This window comes from Oenanthe melanoleuca, chromosome 5 (genome assembly GCF_029582105.1).
Source record: "Oenanthe melanoleuca isolate GR-GAL-2019-014 chromosome 5, OMel1.0, whole genome shotgun sequence".
Taxonomy (NCBI): domain Eukaryota; kingdom Metazoa; phylum Chordata; class Aves; order Passeriformes; family Muscicapidae; genus Oenanthe; species Oenanthe melanoleuca.
Window position 1 is genome coordinate 122,117 of NC_079339.1, and position 27,841 is coordinate 149,957.

General features: G+C 40.5%; 1 protein-coding gene across 2 annotated transcripts in view; it reads right to left on the reverse strand.

The window, feature by feature from the left end:
• Positions 1-622: 622 nt before the first annotated feature.
• GALNT18 (polypeptide N-acetylgalactosaminyltransferase 18) overlaps positions 623-27,841 on the reverse strand; it is a 194,604-nt gene continuing 167,385 nt past the window's right edge. Inside the window, exons 10-11 of one of the 2 annotated variants that reach the window (XM_056492990.1) lie at positions 17,242-17,406; positions 623-1,095 (exon numbers count right to left, since the gene is read on the reverse strand). In XM_056492990.1, coding sequence (XP_056348965.1) covers positions 949-1,095; positions 17,242-17,406 — 312 coding nt within the window. In that variant the 3' untranslated portion in view covers positions 623-948. The remainder of the gene's footprint in view (positions 1,096-17,241; positions 17,407-27,841) is intronic. The other variant, XM_056492992.1, reaches the window with a different exon arrangement.

Sequence of the window (27,841 nt, forward strand, 5' to 3'; positions counted from 1 at the left end):
GCAGAGATGAAGTGATATGGAATTGCTTTCACACCTCCTTCAAGGCAGGTAGAAAGGCAGAGAGAATTAATTCCTTTTTCTCTTCGATGGAACCTTTTTTACCCAAGTTTGTGGTACCCAGGGAACAAGTGCATTTAAAAAAGGAGTTGTAAGAACAATGAAGAATCAGAAGAAAAGTTCAGTCACTGAAATGGAGCCCAACCCACAACCCAAAATGTCAGGGTTTATATTTTAGTTTTCTTCCAGTCGCTGCTGCTTTTCTCTTTTTACTTTTCTTCTTTTTACTGAATTCTCTTCCCTGCCTTACTTGAGCCCTGGGGTTCTCTCTGGGGTTTTATGAAGTGGGACTGGAGAAGGAAAATACTCAGAGGGGTTTGGTACACCTGCGCACACTGCACCTTGCCCCTGTATCTGCACACCTGGACAGATCTCTGGAGTGGGAAAAGGAGGAAATCCTCCCTCCCACAGCTGTAGCTGCTGGTGTGCAGGCAGAACTTCTATCACAAGTCTGGAGAATTCTGATGCTCTGCAGCAACATGCCCAGATCAGGCTTGGGTTAATGAAAGAATGAAACCAGCACTTAACTTCCAAATGGATTTCCATGGAGACAGCTAGACAGTAATAGAGTTTGAACTTTTTTATTCAATAAAAGTTTGAGTTATAAATATTCTCCATTTGCTTCCTATTTACAGTTGTAAAATATTTTAGGATAGGCTACCCGTCACCTGTCATTCAGCATCTCTATAAACGTTGTGAAAACATCATTGTGAAATAAAAACCACTTATTTCCAGCCCACAAACCCTATTTCCACACACTCACAAAATCAAATCAGGGACAAAAACGGGGAGAGGAGCTGGGGGAGGGGGAGAGGGGGGAATACAGTACAGCAGGTGACAATGCAGTACTTGCTACACGGTAGCAAAAGACATGGTACAAAATGCAGTCTGCTATGATGGCAAGCTCCTCAGCACATTTGTGATGGACCAACGCTGCCCAGAGCACTTCTGAAGGACCAGCTGAAACCCAAACTCGTTCTCGTTGTTTTCCTGCAGCTCCAGGCAGCGCTTGGATTTTCTGTTCTGGATAGGACCTCCCTGCAAGGATTTGGGGAACAAGAAAAAGAAGTGCTTGTGTTAGACACTGATCGTGCTGCATTGCTGCTGTGGGGTAATGTAAGTTATAGAACATCTCAGTGCCCATCTACTGTGAAAAACTTCCCAGTTAGAGACAAGACAAGTGCTGGATTTGAATGAAGGCTCCTTTGTCACAAGGAGCCTTTGGTGTAATCTCTGATGCAGCCCCAATTGCCTGGTTTCCATTTCAGCAAATGGCATTTCTGGAATCGAGCTGTGTTTCTTAACCACAAAGCTTTCCTCTTTGCTTCAGTTCCCTGATTTTGTGGCCCTGCTGCACTTCTAAACACCAAAATAAGGCAAAAGACAGCCAGAGTCTGCTGGTCAAAAAGGTCAAAATGCCAAAAATTGTATATTCCTTGAATACTGAAATGTCTCGTATAACCTTTTGTTGTTAATCCTCAGTATTGATTCTCTCCAGTTCCCAGCTTAATGCTGCCTTATTAAAGCCTTGCTTTCACTTTTGAGTTTAAATCATCAAGCTTTAAATCACTGCTATCACACAGATAACTACAGACCTCAATTACAATTAAATTGTCATGCAAGTGCCATAAATTACATTTTCCTCTCTTTAAATCTCTTTTCAGTTGGTTCTTTCCCCCTCTCTCCTGTCTAAGGAAGGAAACAGGTAACTCGTACACTTCAGTGTCTGGGAGGTTTCTTCCAAGATACACAGAGTAGAGTAATTGCACAGAAGTCTGAAAGTGGCTTTCTCCAAAGCATCTTGGACTTGTACAGAGAATTGCTGGCTTAATCTGCCAATCAAAGAATAGAGTTGGTGCAGATTAGTACACCTGAAGTACGAAAAGAGCAGAAGTATTTAAATTGCTTATATGTACCATAGGAAAAAGCAGTTGCTATAAAAAATCCCAAACCAAACACCCAATTCCACACAAAACCCCAAACCTCAGAGTTTAGTTCAAGTCTGTGTTGTACCTTGCATTACAAAGGCAGAACTGGCCAGGATTTCTGTTCTAATCACAAAGATGTTGGCATAACCCCACAGAAAGGCTGTGTGCTGTTCCAGTGCTCCCCAGACAAGAGCAGCTTGTGCCATTCTGCACAAGCTCTGTTCACTCACGAGCTGAGGGGCCCCTCCCATCCCACCAGTAATGCTTAGCAAGAATTTTCTCTAAGATGTGACTTCTAAAAGAATATTTTGGGCCTGGCTGATGAACTACAGGATTAGGTTTGAAAGCTCCTTTTCTAGAATAATCCACAAAAATTTGAAAATGTGCTGCTCCCATGAATCCTTCTGGAAGGCCTTTGTGCAGCCTTGATACATTTCCCACTGATTGCTTTACTAGACAGAGAGGCTTGCAGAGGCATTTTAACACCCCTCCATAATGAAATGCTGGGTGAACTGCATCTTCCCACTGCTGGATAACTGATATTGACATCTGTATTAATAACAGCAGTTAAATTTGGCTGTCTGGTGGCAGCATCAACTCCAAACTATCCAAAAGCAGAACACTGTATGACATGCAAGAAATTTGAAGAAACTAGGATAAAAATTTTGTCAAAGCTTTATTATATTCCATTTCTTCTTTTACCCTAGACACTCACCCTACACTCTCCCTTACTATTTTCATTCCCACACTCCCTTGCTTACTTTGGCCTCCTAGATCATTCTAGTGAAGTTGTTTTTCCCCTCCAAGTTAATTTAACGAGCTCTGAACCAGGTTATTCACATGTAAAGCTCTGAGGTAATTAATATTTTCTCATTGTGAAAGGAGCAGTTATCTTGTTTTCTTCTAGAATAACATGACCTCTGTATTCTTGATGGAAGCTCTGGAGTGTGGTTTTGCACTGAGCAGACTCAGTGTTGATGGCACCCAGGGTCAGCTCTCCTGGCTTAAATTGGAAATTGGGAATTACACCTTACAAATGTTGCTGCCTACACCCAAAATTGAGATTACCTTCCTTATGTTTTCAGCTGATGCTGGAGCTGCTTGTGTTGCTGATAGTTGTGTAAATTAGCTTTGTATCTTTCATTTATTGGTTGTGTCTCATCCTTTTGGTGCTTGAGCCATTCTCAGCTCAGACTCAGCACTGGGTCTTTGTCCCACTTTGCCTCCTTAGAAAATGAACTTGGTTGGGTCCATTACTTGCCTGATTTCTGGACTTGGGATATGACTCTGTACTCTTAGGCTGCTCCTGTTATTTCTTACTCACTGGCAGAAGGGGAAGAACAGAATTCTCTCTCTCCATTTTGTGTGAAGTCTGGCACTTGGAACTCTGGCAGGTAGAGTTAAAAGACTGCCATGCAGAGTTGGAAATTTTCTGCTTAATTCCCATTTGTTTCAGTGGTCAAGGGTTTCCTCCACTTGAATGGACCCAAATGCCTTGTGGATTTGGGGGTAAAAGAGGCAGGATGTTCACAATGGAAAAAACATTTTGTACATTTTGTAGAGCAGACCTAGGTGTTACAGTAAATGTATAAATGAGAAAACACTTTAACACAGGCAGCTACACAAAGTGTAAAGCACTCCAAAGGAAAAACAAAACAAGCAAGCATCCAAAAAAGCAGATAAAGGGCCCCCTCACACTCCTTCACTATTTCTGATGTGCCCTCATGTGAAATGTGGCTTCTATTTAACTGAAACAAGTGACTTGGGAGATAAAAAAAGCCAAGGAAGCTCATTTTGATGTGTGGGAAGTGCTCTGCATTGGCCACTGAAAACCAGCCTGCTGAGTACACTGGAGCTGCTGTAGGAATATAAAAGAGACACCAAAGTTAAGCAGTGGCTGATGTGTGTGAATGAAGTGCTGAGGAGAGCACAGATGCTTCTAGCAAGATGTGCTTCTTTAACACCAAAGAGAAACGTGAAGGCTGCAGCCCTGTCAGGAGCTGAGCTGTTGTGTTTGTGAGATGCCAGGCTGTGCAGAGCCTGAGAGAGGATGCACACAGCTTTAGATGCCTGCAGCAGGCATAGAAATGAAAGAACTGCTCTGAAGTGCAGGGAGGATGGCTTGTCTGGTACTCATGTAAAATTTCCTGTTATTTTTCTACTTAAGAGCTCCCTGTGCACCTAAACACAGGTTGAGAGGCTGCACTAGGGAGCTGTGTAAGGGCTAAAGCAAAACTGAGTAACCCCAGTGACAGGACTGAGGCACCAAAAGTTAACACTGTATTTTGCTCCTCTAACTGGCTTGGCCTCCACATTACAGCATTCCTGACTGGTTTCTGCAGTCTGTGTCATCATTAGCATTTGGAACCCTAAAGACAAATGCAGGCAAAGGTGTTCTTTAAGTTAATTATTTTTTGCTTTTTTTTTTTTTTTTTTTTTTTTAAAGTAAGCAGTTATCCAAACTTGTATTGGTAGTCTAGGGTAATGTCTTTAATCATGAGAAATTAAACATAATTCTACAGGCTGAAACAAGTTTCAAGAGGAATTCTGCCAGTTGAATAGAATCTGGATTTAGATCACTGATGCTGAGAGGCAGCTCGATGGCAGTTCAAGTCTCAGGAGGATAAATAAGCATCCAGGTCAAGTATTCTGTAAAAAATAGACTGAAGGTGTCAGCACTAACAAGTCTGACTGAGAACTGCACGGGCTTTTGCAAAGCAAATTGAAGCAATTCCTGTGAGAAGCACAGAAGTTCTCAGCTGCTGCTGGCACTCAGACACACAGAAACTGATGGAATACTTTGTAAATGCACTTTTAATGTTCACACTGTCTCCAGTCAACATCCTGGCAGACAGAGTGGAAAGCAATGCTGTTGACTTTCTTTGCAGTTCTACTTTCTGGATTTTCCTTCCCAGTCCTTCACTAAAGCAGTTTATCCAATAAAGTGGCACCTAAGAACAGTGTCAGATGTGCCTGCAAGCCCTTGCAGTGCCCAGTTGTGCAGAGCAATGAGACAGTTCTGGCTGAGCTGATCTGTGGGATTTGTTTGGGTTTCCTGGGGGTGCTGGATGCACAGTTACCAAACCTGACCACTTTAAAAGACCTGGTCACTTGTAGAGGTGAGGGATGTTAAACGAGAGCTGGAGGTGTCAGCATTACTGAAAATCAGACTGAGAGCTATTTTTAAGGAGTTGCTCTAAAGTGAATACTTTTCTTTCAGAGTTTAAACCTGCTTTTTGCTCATCACATTACAGCTCATGTTATTCTACCCAGAAGAGAAAGCCCATGCTCTTACCTGCTTGCCTAGACATGGATATTTCAGAAAAAGGTCTTAAAAGGTTAATAAGTATATGCAGTCTCCTATCACATACACTGTATAGATCATTGCATTCTCTAGTCTATTAATTTTCTATTTGGACCTCAATCAGTGACCTCAAATATTTACATTTCTCTCTGCCTTTGAGGCAGAAACTCTAATCTTTGCTGTAGCTTTGATACATTTGAATCAAAGAATTATGGTGAGGTGTATGAGACAGAGATAATCTCCACTCCAAACAGAACTTGATCTTATTCTGCATTTCCCCATAATACTTACTGTGGTAAATCTTCAGTGACTGTTAGAACACCAAATTTAATCCTACAGAAAATTACTCAAATTACCCAAGGCATTTTTCCCCTCTGTGATTCACTTCTGTATGGATGTTGAAGCAATAAGAAAGTGTTCATAGGAAGAAGGGAGTAATTTATCCCATCTAGTAATTAATGCATTTTCAGTATGGCCCATTTCTTGGAAATACTGGATGTTGTTATTCAGTTTAGATTTTTTGCTTTTTAGCTGTATAAAGGATATAGATATATATAATATAGAGGTAACTATTTAACACCTTCTTGTATGACAGATTTTCCAACTCTTTGTCTAACAGGTATGCTGTAAGTAAAGCAGGCTCTATAACATATCTTTAGCTGTTCAAATCTTTCATCAATAATTTGAACTATTTTAATGGGAATCTTTCCCACTCAAGTATATTGCTAGCTGTTCTTATTAAAAGACATGCTTCCTAATATATTTTATATGAGTACTGTGAAAATAAGGTGCATTTAACTACTTTTATGTATATGAAGTATCATACACAACAGGTTTATATATTAAAAATATATTGTTATCTGTTCAGCTATTTAGATCTTTATTTACAGGGTAGATAAGCAAATGAGAATTTTTACAAGACACACTTGAAATATTAATTTATATTTCCAACACTAAACAAAACTAATTACTATACACAATGCAAACCCAAGTGGTGTTATAACAGGGATCAGCCAAACCATTTCTTAAGGAAAAAGTAAATTTTTCCCTCCTCCTGCACTCAGGTTCTGCTGTCAGGGAGCCTCCCAAGCACTTAGATCCACTTGCTGGTGCTCAGTGTGTAAATACTGTGAAACATCCTCTGACACTGGGATTAAACACATCATTCAACAGTAACACCACTTTAATGTCTACATCTCAATTTTGCCTCATTCCTCTCCCAAGACATCTGAGAGCTCAGGTTTTACGTGATCATAAATGCTAAATTTTCATAATGCTGCACCAAATCTTTAATACTGCAGCTGTGACAAATCAAATGAAGCAGCCTCATCTGTATGCCCAGGGCAGGTTTCAGTAACTGGTGGTCTGTGCAATTCTTTTCTGTTTTATTTACTCTAGATTGGATGGTCTGATTTGTTTACTCTCTCTAGGATATAGATGATACTATAACATGATACTGTTAATTAAGGTATTAAAATAGAAGCAACTCAACCTGGTACAAGGAAATGCAGTTTCATACAGAGAGTGTAACTGGAATAGAACAAAAATCAGAGCATAAAAATCAGAAATGGAACATGGGGATGTATACCTATCACTAACATTTCTCCACATGTATAAAAAATTATCACAGATTTATAACACACTGCAGTCCTGCTAGCAAGATTAAGAAAATAATAACTTGAAAATAATTAAATTCAAGCCTTCACTGAAATAACAAGAAGCTCTTCAGGATATGATTGCTGGAAATGTGTCTTACTACAGAAAATTGGGATAAGATTAAGAAAATTGAAGTTTTGGAGTAGAATGCATTGGCCAGACTAAGGTTCTTTTTCAGAAAGGAAACATGAATTGTTAATGTACCAGCAGTGGCCCGGAAATCTTCCTGACATACAGAAAAGCATCAGTAGAAACAAATACTGCAGGTATATGATGTGATTTTTGGAATTAACTACAGAACACTGCCTGGGAAGGGGTTGGCTGTGGTAGAGTGGCAAGCAGATTAAAAAGGGAATCCTTTATCCATACACAGCCCTGATAATCATGGCTGAAGGCACAGCTGAAGGCACTGTTTGGTTTTTATCTGGCAGCAAATCCAGATGATGATGTGTTATGTTGATCTTCTGAGAGCCAGGCTCACTGTGTTGGGTTGATGTGGCCAGAAATGTAGATTCTATCACCACCTGTTAAAACCAGGTGGGGCAGTGACCCTGATCTCCTGGCACATACTATCGGCTAATGGGCCATCTTTAAACCAGCTGGGCAATCATCTTTATCTTTCCACAGCCCATCCTCCCTCCAGGGGATATCTCCTGTTAATGGCCATTGAGTCCCAGTGCATGACTGATAAAATTCCATCATCCCACTGGGAGATGCTCCAGCCAGGGGAGGAGCCAAGCCTTTCCTACCCAGATAGAAACTGAGATTTTGAACAGCAAGTAATCCATCTTCCCACTGGATTCCAGAGGAAAGCCAGACCTTTCCACAACATCCCTGGAGCTTCAGAGGAAACTGCACCTTCTCCAGGAGCACTGCTCCAGCTGAACCACATCTGCCCCTGCAGGAGGATGCAGCCACCATTGAATGGGACTGTGCCAACACCCTGACTGACTGACGGGTGTCAGCTTGGATTCTGACTCTGGCAGGGTTGGGATTGTTCTGTGTAATACTGCATTTCTATTTTAATTTTCCTAGTAAGGAACTGTTATTCCTAATTCCCATATCTTTGCCTGAGAGCCCCTTAATTTCAAAGTAATAGTAATAATAATAGTAATAATAGTAATAATAATAATAATAATTAGTAATATAGAGGAAGGGGCTTTACATTCTCCATTTCAAAGAGAAGCTTCTGCCTTTATTGGCAAACATCTGTCCTTCAAACCAGGACACTCACCTAGTCCTTGGTGGAAAAGTGGCTTGAGGCTGGGCAGCTGAGGATGATGTGCTGGTTTTTCTGAGCACTGCTGTCCTGAGTAAGCAGTACCAGGACAGGTCACTCAGAAATAAAGCTGAGGATGATGTGCTGGTTTTTCTGAGCACTGCTGTCCTGAGTAAGCAGTACCAGGACAGGTCACTCAGAAATAAACTGCCTTTTAGGGAACCTGAAGGAGTAAGCTGCAGAGACGCATGTTGGTGAGGGATGATCCACAGATTGATATTTCTGATTTCATTTTCCTCACCACTGAAGGGGGTGATGTTCACACTTGACTCTCATGTCTTCCTTGGCCCAAATCTGCCTGGAGCCCTACCTGGGAGCATTCAGAAAGCTGCACATGCAGAACCCAGCACATTCAGCACTGCCTGGCTACTGAGTGCTCCAACTTTGATACTCCAGCTCTAAATTAGAACTTTAGAGGTGTTTCTGAACTATGTCAGCTCACAGCAACAACTACAACTGCTGCACCTAATACTGCCTCTAGCAGAAGAGTGGGATATAGGTAAATCTGTATTTTAAACACCTCTGGAGTCTTGTATGAGACTTGACCTATAGAAAATATTCAAAGTTAATGCTTTAACCAATGTTTTCTGCTGGGTAGTTTTTCTCTAACTAAAACCTAGAATTTTTTACAATCTTTCTTTTCACTTATTGTGGCCATGCAACATCTGCCTGTGTAGTTAAACAATATCTTGATACAACCTTGAAAAAGACAGGAGTGCTGGAGACATTTGTTTTATTTGCATGTTTTAATCATGCATTTTGTGAAAAGCTCAGGAAAGTTACCTTTTTCTCTTTCATTCTGAGATTACATATAAGTGATTTCTGCAAACAACTCAGGCTTTATTGATCTGCTGTGATCTTGCTTGCTTGAAGATGTTTAAAGTGTAAGACAAAGGCAACAAAGATGTTTTGAAGCGTGATGGAATATTCAGATGGTGGGGAATTACAAAATATAGCAACTTGAAATAAAAACAAGACTTTGCTTAGTAGGTGAATGGAAATTAGTGGGACTTGCCTTTAGTGTTCAAAAGTATGAACACTCGTGAATAGCAGTGAGGAACTGGTTAACAAAGTTTCTAAGGAAAAAGGGAGTGTTAGATGAAGAATTTGCTACAGCTATTGTGATTTATGAGAGCATAGGAAGCCTGTTGAATTCATTGTCAATGTTCAGTGACTGACTAGATGTTTTTGATGGGCTGAGTTCATTTTAAGAGTGCTGATAACTCTTTTTAGGCATGCTGAGATGATAATTGGAACAAATCAAGCCTCAATCTTCTCGAAGAGAGCACATCAGGGGTCAAGAAGGGAATTTCCTCCTGGACTGGCAGTGAAGTGCTGGCTCACAACAGAACCCATTTCTATGAAACAGAAGCACTGACCATTGCCTGGTGCAGTCTTCTGGATGAGGTAATTAATTTAGTTAATTAATTTTGTGATCTGTGATGCAGCAAATTGTGTATTCCTTGGTTTTCCTTTCCTGTTGGATTTTGAAGTAATATCATTGTGATATATAGAATTACAGAAGTGTTTTGGTGGCCAAAGGCCTTTTAGATCATTGAGTTCAACCATTAATTCAACACTATCAGTTCCATAATCAAACCAAACCAAACCAAACTGTGTCCCTAAGTGCCACTTCTATGTGCCTTTTAAATATACCCAGGAATATTTAGATAACCCCTTTCAGAACAACTAGGAAACCTAAGATTTTTATATTTTTCTCAGCCATGTTAACAAATTTCCAGAGGTTTATGGGGCTTAGATGAGATCATCTGTGAGAAATAACTCCCTTGGAAAACAAAAATACTGAATGACAATTTTATTTCTTTTGTGTATGTGTTGTTGTGTTTAATTAATCTAAGTTTTCTAATCTGAATGCTCCATAAGAAGGAGGCTTAATGCATTTTAACCCAGAAACTGAACTACTTGCATTATCATTATATGCTTATGATTAAACCAGTCTCTAGAGCCTAAAAAATAAATTGAGTGCCAAGTGAAGAAAATTAGGAAATGTATTTGCACCAGTATTTCAGTTGATCTGCATAGTCTAACACGGGAATTTAGGCTGGGCTCTTTGGGACTCTGATCGTAATGTCTAGTTATTGAAAATGCCTTTTTCCCCACTAACCACACTAATCTGATTATAACTGATATTGGGAAAGGAATGTCCTTGCTGCTGCAGCACAAACCTTGTGCAGTTTACTCAGATAGTAAGGAAAGTAATCTGTTTTTTTGTCTGATATACTGAGTATCACCACTCTTGGCTTCAGGACACCAGACTTGATGGCCTGATCATTCCACTGAACAACAAACACTTTTCCTGTCAATTTTTTCATCCATTTTTTTCATTTATTTGACTTCAAAGGGAACATTTTTCTCATCTTTTCTCAGACTGTAGATGATTACTTGGTAGCCAAATCTTTCTTACATACATACTACCTTCATGTCCATTTGGATTAAAGATGCATCTTCTACTGACTAGATGGGGACAGAGTTTTGTTTCCATTATTTAGAAATAATAACAGCAGAACTCCTTCCATCCCTCCCAGAGCTGGGGAACACAGAACCCAAGCAGAGACTGGAGCAGCAGGGCAAAGGAGGAGCCCAAAGCAGAGCTCAGATCTCTTGAGCTCAGCTCAGGCCCTGCTCAGGTGAGTGCTGGTTATCACTCAGAGTGGAGGAGACATTCTGGATTTGGCCACTGCTTTGCGTGCAGTGCCTTGCAGTGATGGAATTGTTGTCATCTTGTCACCTGTGGGTGTTGGATGCAGCCTGAAGTTTGCAAGGATCATGTGCAACTCCAGCAAATGATTTCTTTGTAAATAAAAGTGGCATTTCAAATTAGATGCTGAAATATGCAAATAGGGTATCTGTTATGAAGGAAAACATGGGTATGTGTTAACTTTCTTCTAAATTAATTCAGCACAAGTGTCTTTGGAGCTTAAATGTAGTTCTCAGGAGAGTAAATACTGCATAATGTGATATGCTAGAAAAGATTTGAAATGCACCCACTAAAAGCTCATTTTACTGCTGTATTTCACACAAACTTTCTAGCTGGCAAGTTCTAAACCAATTTGCAAAGATTACAACTTGCTACTAGAAAATGACTCCAAATAGAAAACTGAAGTGATACAATGAAATTTTGGTTACCACTAGCTACAGCAATAATTAACAAGTAAATTTAACATCAGTTAGCAATAAATGCCAAGCAAATCTAACATCAGTTGTTAAAACACGATATTGTTATAGTAATATTTCTCTTCCATATTTTTGTGCATGTTTTTTGCACAGACATTTTCATATTAAGTTGCAGTCAAGTATTCAAAATGGAGAAGACCTGTATGCATTTAGATTTTTGTACTTCTTAATTCCATTCTTCATAAATGGTATTAAATGTTCATAGGTTTATAGTAAGACATAGTTCACGGTGAATAAAAAGAAATATTTTAACACACCTGTTTTAGAATTAATATTGTCATTTTAAAATATGACAAGAATATTAAGGTACACATGTCTTAGGGACAAATTTACTAGAGCAAAATGAAAATGGAACCATTAACTATAGTTTTCTCATGTCTAAGCAGAACAAGGGCTCAGCTGCTTTGTCCTCCAGCTATAACACCTGGTGCAGTTATCCAGTTCATATCCAAATATGAAGTACAGGCAAGCTTGGGTAATATTTGACCAAAAAATGGGCAAAGAATACCCAAATATAGAAATGCTGCTGATGTACTGGATCCCTACACCAAGCCTGGGCCCCTGGGGTTTGTGGAAGTGCTCTTTTATGTCTGAGCTTCAAAATTCCACACTTGGCAACACTAGTTACTTAAAAATCAGATTGCCTCACAAAAAATACAGAGCTTAACCTAGTCTGTTGGCTCATTTAATTGAGTAATTAGGTTCTGTTTTTCTTTCTATTCCTCCTGCAGGATCAAAGTCTGTGTCTCTTTTAATAGGATCACCATCCCTCTCTGTTGTGAGCTGCCAGGCAAACAGCACTGCCTAATTGCACAGCTCTGCAGCAGCACAGGATGTCTTCAGCTGAGAGACATACTGGGAGAATTTGCATCCTTTGTAGTCAGAAATACCACACAAATCCCAACTCCTGCTGAACCACTGATGCTGCTTTGCCAGCCTGTGGCTCTCCTAGAGGGAGCATCTCAAGTGGATGGGGCCACTGTTCCTCAGGCACACACAGCTCTGCTGGGATGGATCCCTCTGGAAGGGATGGGATGAAAACAGGAGTGGGCATTAGGATTAGGCTGCTGTATAATGGTGTTGGGCTCTGCTTCTGCATTCTGTGTGCCCAGCAAGGGGGCATCTGAAACTGCTACAGAGATTCTCTGCCTGCTTGCCAGCCCAGCAGTTCAACCCTGCCATGCAGCTGCATTCCTGTGCTTCTCTGGGATGGGCTATGGAAAGGCAGTGCTGCACAACCTGTATCTGCATTAGATAAAGGGGGGAACAGGCACTGAAAGGCAAAGTCTGCAGGAGGAACAAGATGTAAATGCAGTAATTTTAAGGTCTTTTCTTTCTTTGTACTGCTAAACAGAAGATTTAAATAAGATCTAAATCATCATATTTATCTGAGGAATACCTGTAACAACTCAGTAATTAATATGCTTGTTCCCTTTTCCTTTCCAAGAAATTCCTACTAAGATATTTAGGAAATACATGTTGTAACTACAGCTGTCAGCAAGCAAATTTTATTTATAGTTTCTGGCCATAGCACAATCCACTCCCTCCAAACATTTAACATCTTCTCCCTCCCATGAAGGATGTGGTGAGTGCCCATTCTATAGATGCAGATTCTTCCTACCTTTCTATGGCAACCACACTGGAAGCTGAATTACTTAAATTAACTAAGTATGAAACAGCTGTAAATGACTAATCTCAAGTTTTTAGCTCAGCCTGGTGTCCTTTCTTTTGCCTCTTTTTACACAGAGCTCTCCCTTGTTGCATTTCTCACAGCAGCAAAAAGTGAGAGGTGGCTCTTTTGGCTAGAATGGAATAGCCACATCCCTGTCCAATTAAACAGAAACAGGGAGAGAGTTCAAGATAAAGAGTGATCACAGAAAAACTTCCTCCTCCTGCTTTGCTATGCCTCTGGAGGAGCCCCAGTGGGGTAAGTGAATACCTGATCTGCTGCCACCCAGGTGAGGTATGTAGAGACAAATTTCACTTGTAGGGCAGGCAACTGACTCTGCACCAGCAATAAACCTGAGAAACCACACTGGAGACTGAGAGCCTTCTTAAAATCCTCCATATTTGGGATTTGCCCTCCAAAAAACTTGTTTGCAGCACTGAGAATGTACTGCTTCTCCAGAACATCAACAAACCTAATCAATCAGAGAGCTGGGCTGGCCACAACAGTTTGTACCAACAGCTGTCCTGAGGTGTCACCTGTCCAGGTGCTCTGGCCATTTCCCATATCTGGTAGTCAACTCTGTGCCACCACCAGCCCCTGCAGCAGCCCCAGCACAGGGGGCTGTGACAGTGACAGATGCTGCTGAGCTGGAGCTAGGTGCCAGCCCCTGTTCCATGGGAGCTGCTGCTGCCAGCAGAGTCTGCCCCTGCTCCTGGCCAAAACCAGCTCACAACCTGAGCTCTGCCTTTCCTCATGCTTCATGATGCCAAAGCAGCTTCCTTCAGATCATTCTTTCAAATCATATTTTACTAAAATTCTGACCTTTTCACCATCATGTAATTCTTGTCTCTATCTTATCTATCTACCCTAATTTCTGCATGCTTACTGTTTTTTTGCTACAAGCTCTAACTTTGTTCTGATTAAATGAAAAGTGGTGAGACAGATTGAACAAGGTGAGCTGTCAAACACCTATAAGACATTCCAGCATAAGATTATTTCCAAAACAAACATTTCCCTAAGAGAAGACTTGACAAACACCCTGAACAATAAAATTCTTGAACACCACCCAGTTGATGGGAGTCTTTTCTGGGCTAATTTACATAATTTGACATAATTACTGTTATAAACACTCGAAGAAGCTTTGGAAGCAAGAATGCCACCAAAGCCTACATTTTATTGGGTCTCACTGCATTTGGCAGCTGTACAAAACTGTGGAGCATGGAAATGTGCTCATCAGGATAGATCCTGATTATCCAAACACATACTACAAGCTCTGAATGCTCAATGCAAGTTTCTGCACAGGACAAAAACACCAGGGGTAGTGATTCCCTCCAAGTGCCTGCCCATCAAAGCACAAGTTTGTCCACAAGGCAGCAGTGGACATCTGGTGCCTGACTGCAGCTGCCTGCAACTGAAGATAGCTGGGGAATATAAAATTTTAAAACCAAATTAAAGGATAAAATAAAAAAAGGAATCAAGTTTGATATATATGCACAAGCATACATATATGTGTATACACTTCTGACCTAAAAGATGTGACTTAATTAAATAATTTTTAATAGATCTACAGAAGGAAGGAATCCCCTGAGGATAACCCCATGTTCTACTTTTGTCATGTGGAATTCACTCATCATAATACAGTGCAAAGGAGGAGGAAAGTATTACCTGAAGGGTATTTTTTTTAAAAATTACAATTTTGTATCAACCAGATTGCCATGTCCCACCATATACTATTGAGGGGCCTCTCAGATTATAGTGTTCCCTCATTCAAACTAATTTAACATGAATGTCTGCAAAGCAGTGAAAACACAGATTTTTGTGCTGGATAGGGAAATCTAGTTCAATTTTTTAATCCTACTTTGGGTGGGCAGTCTGTTTCCTGTTCCCTTTCTGAGACAATTCTCCACTCTGCCATATTTTCACTTACCCATGCCATCAGACATTCTCATGGAATGGCTCAAGAGAAGTTGAAGCACAGCTGCAGCTAAAGGAAAGTGCTACAAAGGGCTACAACCAGCAGCTACATTTTAATTAATAGTTCACAAATTTCAAGATAATATAAGCATCAATGCTTACAGTCCTGATATTCACAGTAGTCCTGCTCACTGCACAGTATGGAAAAGAAATACCAGAGCTTTAAAAAAGTGATTAAAAAGAGTCTTTTTAGAGAGAGAGAGCTTCCAAGACAGCCATACAATCACATCTTTTCACCAGACTAAATGAGATCACTGCAAATGGAGGTCACCAGTTGATCTTGGCAAGCCCTGATGACATTAATTAACTTTCTTCCAACTTACAGGACATACCCAGGGCTGGGTACCAGGCAGTATGTTGAGCAATATTGATATTTTAACTGTATTGGGTATTACCAAAGTCCTTTTTTGAAGAGAAAACTTTTAACTATTTTATTTGTCTCTTTATTTATCATGAAGAAACAACTAATGAGCTTTCAATTCTCTTGGGGAGATGCTCCTTTGCAGAAGGGAGAGGCCATAGAGCCGAGTTTACATTCAGTGAGAGATTTTAGCTGGAACATGGAATTGCAACAAACCTACCACTAAATGCTATTTTTAAAGATTTTAATAGCTAAATTATCAAGACCTTCTACTGCTGCCCCCTGACCTCCCCAAAATACACTCTAACATTTTCAATATTATGAAATAGCAGCATTATCCTGGAGTAGAAACCATTAATTGTCACCAAAACTCTGGGGTATGCAGTGCATTCACTGGAGAGCTGGACCATGCTAAAATGTTACTGAAATACTCTTCAATGTTAATTATACTTTTTAGAAATGGTATAAAAAAATCAAGTGCAGAGATGGATACAGTGAGGCTCCCCTCATGAGAAGACTAGTGTTACAATTTGTGAGAAGATATAATTAAAACTTTGCCCTTGAGGGGCCAATTTAGGGATTTAACATCTGTTGCTTGAGAACTACCTCTTAAAGACCCAGATGACTTTCAAGTATAAACACAAAATAAGCTAATACTGTGCTTTCCTGATTAATGTCCAGATGCTGTCTGCACCAAGACTGACACTAAGTGTATTAACAAGATCTAAAGTATATGGATAATGGCTGTTAAAGAAACTATTGAGTTGACAGAGGAGGTATTTGCCAACCCACATGGATGTTACAGAAAAATTAAATGCAGGAAAAAAAACTGCTTTTAATGGTGAGCCTCAGCCAACTGATTTCTTGACTCAAAAACTTCAGAGGAGCAGCTGTGACTCCATGCAAATTCACATTAGCTATGGATTTCCCTCAGAAGCTAAATCATGCACTTGTTTTGGAAAGTAATGTCATTCCATTTCACTGAGTCACCAGTGTGCCAGCACCTGACATGGCAAAGTTCCATCCTGTTAAACTTACCTTAGGGAAAAACCTCACCTTTCTTTGGAAATTTGACTGTCTTTAGCTTCCAACCACTGGAACCTGCTTTGTCCTCAGGGTAACCTAGGGCTTCTCTGTGGAAATACTGAGATGCCTTGAGCCACCCTGCCACTTCCTCTGAGCCCAACCAGAGTGATCTCCATGTGAGTTATGTGGCAGAGCACCTCTTCTGAACCCAGAACTGCTGTGGCTTCTTTACTCTGCCTTGTGTCTCCAAATCAGTTCTGAATGCAGACCCCAGGTCTGGCATTAGTGTCCTCAGCATCCTCATCACCCCTCTCAGCCTGTCCTTGAGCCTCTTTCTGCATCTCTCACACCCATGTGCAGAAGCCTTTCTAGGAAAGAAACTGCAGAACTGGCTCATTATGAGGCTGTTCTCACCAATGATCCACTGCCCCCATCTGTGAGTTGCTAAAACTCAAAAACTCTAAAAAACAAACAAACAAAAAGATTTCTGTTCCTTGTTCTTAAATAGATTTTAAATTTGACTCAACTGAGATAACATTTTTTTTCCCCCATAACAGTATTCTGCCTTAGAAACAAGTTATTCATGGTGAATAAAAATGAAAATATAACACAAGTTTTGTACCCTACAGAAGTAGCTGGCATTGGGATCAAAACTCAACACCAGCTTCCTGGCTCTGTGCAAAGAAAACAAGGATAAATCTGGTTCTGTTCTGTCAGCAAACAGGTTACTCACACTTCAACACAGAAACAGAGCTTTAAAACTTTCTGAAATGGCTGCTGGGTAAGGATTACCTGAGTAAATTGCCAGTAAAGCTTCATTCTCTTGGCTTTGGCATAATTGCATTCAATGAGCCTGGGCCTGCTGTTCACATCCACCAGGCATCTGTTGTCATCATCGTCGATCGTGGGGCTCAGAACACCCACGTGCAGCTGCTGACTGCTTGTGTAATAAACATTCTGCAACAGGAAGCACAAACAGCATTTGTGGCCTCTGCACAGAAGCAGCACTTTCACCCAAAAGCTAATGGCAAAGATAAATATGCTCAACAGCAGTAGGCTGACCCCATAGTAGCTCTTGAATTATTTCCTTTCATGCAGGAAGCAACACAACATTTTAAAAGTTGGCCTAAGTTAACAATTAATTGCTTAAATGCTGGTTAAGTATTTCAGAGGAAATATGCAAATACAACTGATTATTGTGTCATCATGGGCCTTTTTACTTCTGTTTTCTATGGTCATACTGAGGGTCTTCAAAGAGGAAGACACCCACCCTGGGACTGGCTTGAATATGGCCATCAGCTCTGATTAGACTATTTCATCTGAGGATAACACCTCACTGGAGAGCTAAAGAAAGGGAACAGTAGCACAGGAGTTCAAAGCATCTCAAACTTCTACAGGACAGACAGAAAGACAAATGAAGGTTTTCTACAAGCAAATGCTGAAACCCACACTTGAAGCAGCTACTATATACAAAAAAAAAAAGTTATTAGCAACTGGAGAGAGATACAGGCAGGAGAGAGAACAGAACAGCCATGTTTCAAGGCATTAATTCTCATCTTACTCTCTGTATTGATGCCTAGAAAAGCTGACCTGGAACAGAGACTAGACAGAGCTAAATGGACAAAACAGGTATTTACTGAAAGGCCTTAAAAGCCTTGGGCACACCAAGAGCACTGGCTGCTCTCTATTTCTAGCAAAGAAGGGCCCTCAAAGACCTCAGGGATTGCATCTGGGACCAAAGACATGAGTATATTATGTTATACAAATTCTGCTCTGACTACAAAGACATGTGGGAGGTTTCTCTAGAAGAAAGAAAGAAAAGGGGAAGGATGGAGGGATATGTCCTCTTTCAGATTGACAGGTTACCTGTCAGCCCTGGAAGGCAACACAGGACTATGCCAGGATTGCCTGCTTGCTACTCACAAATTGAATTTATTTTGCTAAAATCAGACCTTTATCTTGGAAGGACCATGAGAAAGATGAATGGAAACATCATGCTGTAGGTGTTAAATCTTTGGTAACTCAGTGGTGGCAGTCACAACAGACAAGAGTGGACAGAAGCACCAAATTTATGTCCCTGTCATTTTCTGTAGCTATTCTATAGGTCTGTAATACAAGGGAGACTGGAAATGATGCTGGGTGTATTTGGAAATCTTTTCAGTGCCCAGAATTTCCTGGTATTTGTTCATTGTTGATGTTGTAAATTGTTTTATGTGTGAGCATTCTCAATAAAACTGGAGAGAAAGCAGAAAAGCAGAGCAAGCCAGATCTGACAAAGATTAAGGAGCTCCATTAAATAAATAGATAGATAGATAGACAGATAGGTGGATGGATGGATGGATAGATAGATAGATAGATAGATAGATAGATAGATAGATAGATAGATAGATAGACAGACAGATAAGACAGATAGATAAAGGAATGCTGGAAGCAGTCAATGTAGGGATTGAACACAATCACAACAAATGGTGGAATTTTGGGCAGACTGTTTCCCCTGTTTACTCTCCTGTAACTCTGCCAGGGCAGATGTAACCTGACAGAGCTGCATCAAAGTTAACTAAATTACCATTAATGCTTTAGACTAATCCAAGGTTTTGCCCCCCCCCCAATGAAGTTTCATTGTTTTCACCTCACAGAAATGATACCAAGCCTGAGCTGGCTGAAGTGAGGTGGGTGGAAGTTTTCAGAGGTTGAACAGAGCAAAGTTGAATAGTTCAGCCATGCCCTACAGGAGGAGAGCAGGGCAATAAAAGGAGGTGGCAGAGCACATTTCCAGAATGGATGGTTCTGATTGAAGTAAACTGTAAGAACTGTGGGCACACTGACAACATCACACTGCATCCCCAACTTAGGTTATCAACATGCCTACAAACAAAACTGATGCCTTAGAAAACCAATAAACATTTAAAATGCACTTTAGACATGTTTATGATCTATTTAGACTTTTTTTTTTTTTTTTTTTTTTTTTTTGAGAGAGAGACTGAGGTAGTGACAGAGCAAGGCTGTAAGATCAAGATGATCATAAAAGGGAATTGTTAGGACACCCTACAGATTCTGTTGCAGCTCCTTTACCTCTTACTTTAAATTACTACTAGGAAACATAAAGGGAAATTGTCAGTTATTTAAATTTTTAATAGGAAGGGATATTTCATTTCAGCATGCTGTCACTACAGAAAACATGATGCAAGAAAAGACAGGGGGGTTGCATTTTTTTCCTTAATGACACTGAAAACTGGAGCAGGCTTGGCTGTAACTCTGAGAAGAGCATTGTGTGGCTCAGGGTCTGCACAAATAAAGCAGTGTGTCTGCAAACCCTCGGGGCTGAGCTGTTTTTATCAGCTCAGACACTTCAGCCCTTTTCACCTGAAGGCTGCAGGTGATCATTTCACCCTGTGGACAGAGCAAACCCAGCCCAAACTGCAGCTTCTGTGGGTGTCAGAGCAGCAATGGCTCAGTCTGAGCCCTTCTGGGCAGCAGCAGAACATGGCTCTAGCTGGAGGAACTCCTCCATTCTGCTTGTTGGCAAAACTCTACTGAAACAGAGCAATCCAATACAATTGTGCTTAACAGATTGAATTAGCAGGTTGCTAATTAAGACAGCCTACCTGCTAATATCACTTCATTTTTTCATTGTGGGCCAGTTAGAAAAAGAGGTGAGAACTCTTGAATTCTCACCTGGTGTTGGGAAGGGCACCTTTCAGCTCAGTAAGTGACAGATAAAAACAAGCTCAAACAAACAGAACCTGGCAGGGTGGCAGCCAGTCCAGCAAGGCTCCTCCAAGGTGTCACTTTGCTTATCCAGTAATGTGGACAATATTTAACTGTTCTATACATCATTACAAACATTTTATTTTCTTATACAATAAATCCGTTTCTTATTTCACTTTAGAATAGAAAACACTGCACAACCTTGCAGCTTGACTGCTGTGTTTTTCTGCTAGAGGAATCACATCAAAAGCACACAACCTCTAAAAATTTGATTTGAGCAGCATGTTAGCAACAGAGAGGTACTGGTTTGTGTTGCACTTGGCCAGAAAACTTATCTTAAAACCTACCAAGAGTCCCTGGTTCCTCTCCCCCATCCTGAGAATGAAACAGTCCCTGCACTGAGAGAACACAATAATAACTCTGCTGGGATGAAGGGAGGAGATCCATTTGATAAAAGAATCAGCTATTGACATTATTGGTTACTGTTCTTGCTTGAAACCTAAAGCTACTAAATATGAGACCATGGTAAAGCCTCCCTTTAAACAATTTCCTATATTTATATACTTATTTATATTTATATTTAAATACTTGAATTGCTTTCACACCTGTTGCTATTTGCTAACTTGCATTTTCCAAAATACTTTTTTTTTTTTTTTTGGGGGGGGGAGGGATTGCAATTTGTGGCTTATAGTTTGTGGTTTTTTTGTTTAAGGATGGTGCACAAATTATTTGTCTGGAGCAGGCTGTAGGAGATGACCTGACCTACATGAACTGAATTACCCTTTCAAAACATACATGCTAACAATGCACACTATGCCTTTTTATTGAATATATTTTAAATTGACCTTCAGGTAAAGTAGGGCCTTACAGATTAAAACCATGCTCATGCTTTATCCTGTAGCTCTATAAACACACAGCTTGCACTTGTGATTTAAACAAGCTGTTGAATAGATAAATGGTCACAGCACTCCTTCTTGAGGAGGATGCTTTCCACAAGCATCAACAAGCACACAAGCTGTTTTGCAGCCCACTTCAGCATAAAATGGACAATTGAGCCACTCTTGTTTAAAACACTTGAAAAGATACTGGTGAAACACATTTTCCCAGCACATTTGTTCTACAATATTGCAAACAACACCATGAAGCAACACAAGAGGACAGAAATCCTGCAGTAATTCAGGGCAGTGATTTGCTGAACAGCTCCAGTACTGCCCTGGAAGTCCAAATGACTGAACACTAAACACGGACTATTAAGTTGTTGGGGAAACTTTGAGAATTTTACTCAGAACTTGGACTTTTCATTTGAGCTACAGCAGCAAATGTCACAGCAGTGCTTGCTCAAGGGACTAGATCTGAGATAAAAAATTATTTAGTTCCACTGAAGTAAGGAAACTTGCTGTATGCTGATTTACAGCATTCATTCCAAGCTCCTTATGAAAACAAGCACACATTTTCACATCACCATCACACACATACTCCCAGAGGAGCTACTGAATTTGCACAGAAAGACTCCTGCTTGGTTATTGGTACCAAAGCACCAGCTAACAACTCCCTTCATCTGTAACAAAATAAGCCTCCTTACATTCCATTAGTCTGTTCTAGCCCACAGCATTTTGCCACCTTTTTTTTCCCACTACAGCAGCATTGATGCAGAGCTATGTCTCCCGGGCACCTGGCAGGGAGCACTGCTGCTCAGGAAATGAGTTAGGTTTGACAAAAGGCACTTACCTTCTCAGAAACTGCAGCTGCAAGGATTCAGCATTAATGTCAGTGAGAAACTCTGTAAAAACCTGGGCAGGGTTTGTGACCCCCAGTGTCTCAATGTGTGCCCTGAGCCTCTGGCAGTGCCACCTCTCCCTCTGCACAAGGGACAGGCTGGCTCTGAGCTGCCAGGGCTCCCTGCAGGTCCAACTGCATTCAGGGACTAAAGTGATGGGAAACAAATTCCCCAAAACTAAAACACTGTGTTATCAGTCTGGAGGCTTGCAGCAAGCAAATGATTAAAGTGACAGAGCTTTCCTACCTGGGTCTCAAGAGGAGCACTCTGGGTGCCTTCCAAACATGACAGAGGTGGCTGCCACAAGGCTCCTGTTCCAGCCTCTCTTGTGTTCTCAAAGACCAGTCTCAAAACTAAACTCTTCATAACTCATCTTCCCCCAGACTGTAAAATGGGGGGATTTCATGTAAACAGAATCCAGTGTTTTTCATATCTGCTGAGAAACTTGGCCTGCAAATACCCTTATGTCTGTAAACTGGCACCTTCCAACTAAGGGACCAATTATTCTGATTATTCTGGAGCTTTCTTGAATTTATTTTGCTAGAAGTGTCCTATCTAAAGCCATGACTTCATTTCCATTTGCTCTACCCAATAATCTCTCTCTCTCTATTCACATTAAGACAAGAAAACTGAGATTGGTATCGCATTATGAAAACTAATAAAATGGCTCCTCAAATCCTTATATGAGGTGGACATGGGAGGTTTAGTCCTGGCATACTTATTTTTGTTAAACAATCTTTTTTTCTCAAGAAAAACATTTATTTGTCCTGAAAAAAGATATCTAAAGGATGAGAATATGAATGAGTGCTCAGAGCTGCATAGGATTCTCAGGAAATCATCATAATGACTAGGATGTATTAGAGAAAATTAGGTGTTTGAAATGTTCTCCACACCTGCATTCCAGGTGAACTGGTTTGTTCAATCTTATTTTTTCTATTTAATATTCTAAGCTTAACATTTTCTAAAAATTTGCTTGACTATCAAGAAAGCTTACAATATTGCAACAAAAACAAAAGCTGTATTCAGTACTGCTCCTCAAGCCAACTGCAGAAATGAGGAGAAGCACTTCACCCTTTATTTGTCAATGGACCAAGAAATACCCTTGCTCATTTTTGGAGAATGCCAGGACTCTCCCTCTCTCCTGACACTGTCTCATGTAGCAAATCAGCAGGGGAGAGAAAATGGAGAGTTCATGCTTGGAGCCACAACCTCCCCAAAATCTCAATTGTTACATTCAGAACAAAGGCTCTTTTTGGCCCTTTTATTCCCATCTCCTCTGAGACAAATTTTGCTTTCAGCTGTAATCTTGAAATAGCTCTTGCACAGCCCTCTCACTGCCAAGGAGCTCATCCTCTGCTCAGCCAGTGCTCCTGGAAAAGATGCTGTGCATCCCTGCCCAGCACACACACATGCCAGGGGCATGGAGGGAGCCCAGCACAAAGCAGAGCTCTGCAAGAATGCTCAAACTGGGAAAATAAGAGTGATTTATAAAGGGTTAGATCTGAGATGATGTATATGGAACCTAGCATGTGCATTTAGAACACTTCTTTGCTGATGTTAAACATCTCTGACAAGCTTTGGTTGCTTCTGTTTTACACAGGGGGATGATGCTAAGCACTACCCCCAGAATCCCCTCTGGTACTTCAGCCAGGCAGAGCCAGACCAGAGGGCTGGGACAGACCTCACTGGTACAGATCAGCCACTCACTCAGGGCCTGGCAAACCAAAAGCTGCTGCTGCTCTTTCTGAATCACCAACTTGATTGCCATGGCAGGCTTCCTGTAGGGCTGCAACACCCACGTCTCATGTGCTGTGCTGCAGTGAGCACACCTAAATATGCCCTGGAAGAAATGAAACCCCAGGAAATTCAACCAACATCTTTTTTCCCAGTGAAAATATTTCAAACACCTACACAAGATAAAATCTGCAACACTCCCCATGATGCTGTAGAGTACAGGGGAGGATAAATGAGCTCTGCTTACCTGGACACAAATGCACAGATTTGCTTTTTCTATGATCACATGCACCTTCTGTCCTTGGGAGGTTTGCCCTAAAAGGTCAAATTGTGATTCCCATTGCAATTAACACTGAAATTCCACTGACTTGGAGAGCAGTGGGATTTTTGGCTCCAAGTTTGTTCTGAAACTTTGAAAAGCCACCAGACTTCATAAAGACTTCAGAGCTGAAGTGGGTTGTCAGTTGCAGTAAATTATTCATAGGAGCTGGTTTATCATGTAGCAGAAAGTTACTCTAAGATGTTCAACTTAACACGAGATGATTATCTGAAGGATAAATTGCCAACTCCCCACTGTAAGTTTAGAGCAATACATACCAATTTTCAGGCTGCAAGCCATTTGTAATCCTTATGGCAATGTTCCCAGATGAAATCACACTGGAGACTGCTACACGACTCTGCATTTCTAATGAGCAAACTTAATGCTCACCACCAGCACTATTTATTTGCTACCTTGCCTTTGGCATAATAACTATGAGGGATAAGAAGCCTGATTCACCACTACTTTATTCCATCTTTGAACCATATTTTTCTCCAAATGAATCCATGAAGTCATTTATTGTCAGGAGTAAAATATTAGCATACTAGGTCCAAAGTCTCATAGCAGATTCATCCTTGACTGTAACTCCAGCTACAGAGGAGCCTGGTGGATTCCAGTAAACCCAGACTTAGCCCCCACTGCCTTCACTTGGCTGTTTGCATTGTTCCTCATTGCTATTCTGGCATTTCTTGCTGCATCTAAAAGAAGAGAGCTTTCCATCCCTGCTAAGAAAATGCCCAACCGAATCCAAATTCATTCTGAGCAACACAAACACATACATCACTAAGATAAAAATCAAGTGTTTCCCCATTTGCTATTCATGTAGGAAGTGGCAGAGGAGAGAGGCTGTGCTGTCCTGCAGCAGCAGCATCTCTGTGTTGTGTGCTGCCCTAAAACACTGCTGAGGAAGGAAACACATGAGAACATGGGCTGAGAATTCTAGAAAGTTACCCCTAAGCCACAGGTCAACCCTCAGAAGATTCATGCTATTTTTGGAGGCAGGTTTGCAGCCTGAAAATTCAACTTTAAAACCATTATGAAGATATTTATCTACATTGAGGATCTATTAACTATGAATCTTGCCTTAGTAAGGAGCTGACAAACAGCTCTGGTATACCAAGTGTAGCAACACCTTAACTGAGATTTTAATTGTATTAAGATGTAAGAAAGATTCACTATTTCACTTCAGTGTTCAGATTTGTATCTACTGAATTAAGGCACCAACATACTGATTATCTGACCTACTTGCTCTTCTTCATGTCCATGCACTAATTAAGACCTGAACTCTGAGCAACAATATTTGATAGTAATAAAACCAAGGTGCTCAGGAGTTTTAAATAATACAGTATGGTGCTATAAATACATACTTAAAGACACAAAAACGTTAACATTTTAATAGAAAACAGACAGGTACTAAATGCCAGACCCTTTCTTTTTAATTTAAATTCATGAACTCATATTGCAATGGAATACCTAATTCTGGTGTTGCCTACTTTGGTATTCTGCTTTGGTTCTATTTAAAACAAGCAAACAAAAATCCTATTACTTAAGCTCCACTTTTTAAATTGAATAAAGCTGTCAATCATGGGGTTTATGTACGCTCTCAGTATTTACTGCAATAGTTCTCCTAATTCTGGTAAGTACAGAATTAACAGGACCTGGATAAATTAAATTTTACTTGATTTGCTTCCTAATGCTTCTCTGGGTTTTGCTCTTTTCTCTGCACAAGATCTCTACATCTCTTTCACAAGAAAAAATAAAATTAAAAAAAAGGCAGTAAAAAATCCAGAACCATTCTGGCATCTGTGTACTGTATTTTTAAAACCATGTTGTCTTATGGCTCCTGTGACTTGGACCTATCTGCAGTTTCCTTCATCCCTTCCCACCAATCTCTCTTTAACCTTCACAGTTTTCTTTGTGGATTCCTAAAGCACCCCATGTCTCTCTTACCCTGATTTCCTTTCCTTCAACACCCACTCACCAGGAAACAAACAGCCTTTGTTTCCATATGTTGACATGGTCCATCCTTTAAAGCAGAGCTGACTTCTAGGCAAATTAAAATCTCAGCTAGTTCACTGCCATCTGGGTGTAAGCATTTGGTAGCTCAGCATCTAGAATTTTAAAAGCAGATTTTTCTATCTTTTCATAGCTAGACCTTCAGATTATTACAGGCACAGTCACGTTCAGGTAATTGTGTGTTTACATAATGCACATCTTCACCTTGAACCTCTTCCCAGGTCATCAAATCTTGCCACACAGCCTTTTTATCCTGCAATAAAATATAGCTTTTCCACCTAAAGCTGACCCTTGCTGTTTTCCTCACTGATGTCAAGACTCATGCCCACTTCAAATCCCTCCTGAACACTTCTGAAACCTTGGTTTTCAGGCTGCCTGTCAGGAAGGCAATGTCCTGCCTCTTGTTCTGTTTTCCACACTGCTTAAAATGCTTGTCTGCATTTTCCAAGCCCTTCTGAGCTCTTCTCTTGTTATTTACCAACCAAGCAAGAATCACTAGCTTATCATCCAGCTCCTAAGTGCCAGCTTTGACTGTTCTCTGCCCATTCCACAGAATTTTCCAAATGTCCAAAAAGAAAAAAAATAAATCAGTAATTTTAATGTTGCTGATGAATCCAAAGAATGCTCTGTCACTACATCCCAGATTCCCTTCTCCCCCTTCCCAGAATCTCCTGCTTCTATTACTCCATTTGTAGGTTTTAGCTCTTCAAGTCAAGGGCACAGGTTTATTCTGAGGTTGTAGAGCACTTGATATAGAAGACATCTGGACCATTGCTGGAATGCCTACAACTGCAATAATAAGCAGAACAACAAAAAAGCTGCAATGTCAGGGATGAATCAGGTAGCATACCACTCCTCAGAAAGTGGTTCTTCTAGTGGTATAACCTTCTGAGAGTTTTCTAAAATAAATTGTGTTATTTCTACCACTATTATGTTTTCTAAACTAAATGTGATGACATTTTTTGTCTACAAGGGATAAGTTAAGGCAAAGTACAACCAAGCCCCACACCCTCTTAAGATGCTCTACAGTAAACACCTTGATCTCAAAGGCTTTAAAGTTCTGGTTTGTTTGTTTGAGGTTTTCAGTTTGTAGATTCATTTAGTTTTGCTCTGTAATCCAGGCCTGTCATGTTTAATTTTGTATGGCAGTGAGCAATGACTGTGGGTACAGAGGTCCTTTAACTCCTCTTGTGTTCCACAAGTGCTGTAATTTTTCCTCATTTTGTGACAGGAACAAAGGAAGGCAATTACTGTACAACTCTGGAAGAATCCCCAGCTCCCTACAGGTATTTCTTAACACCTAAGCCTACTCTTTCTCTTGGCTTCACTGGAAGGAATCACAAATCTGTTTCTAAGATCAGCTGATACTAAGCTGATTCTAAGATCAGAGATACCACATTGACACCAAAACATGCAAATTCAAGGAAAAAAATATCTAAAATGTAGTTACTTTTGGTGCTGAAGACAATACAATAAAGACATTAAAACTTCTACATGGAAGTGAGGCAACACATTTTAACCTAAGCTGGTTAGTGACAACCTCTCTTGGCTTTTTTTAACTACTAGCAAGAACACACTTATTGTTCCCCACAGAAAAACTCCAAAGAACAAATACACCCACAAGAGTTCATCAGCCAGAGTTCAGTTTATAAAGTGACCTTCATGCAAGCACCTTTGAGAGGACAAATTGAAATGTCAAACCACCTGCAACCAAAGAACCCACTTAGAGACATAAGTGACAATGAAAATGCCAAAATTCATATGCAAATTAAAACTAAAATAATAACTTAGAACATCCCAGGGTGTCAGAGCACTTTGACAAAAGGGAAGCTCTGAAG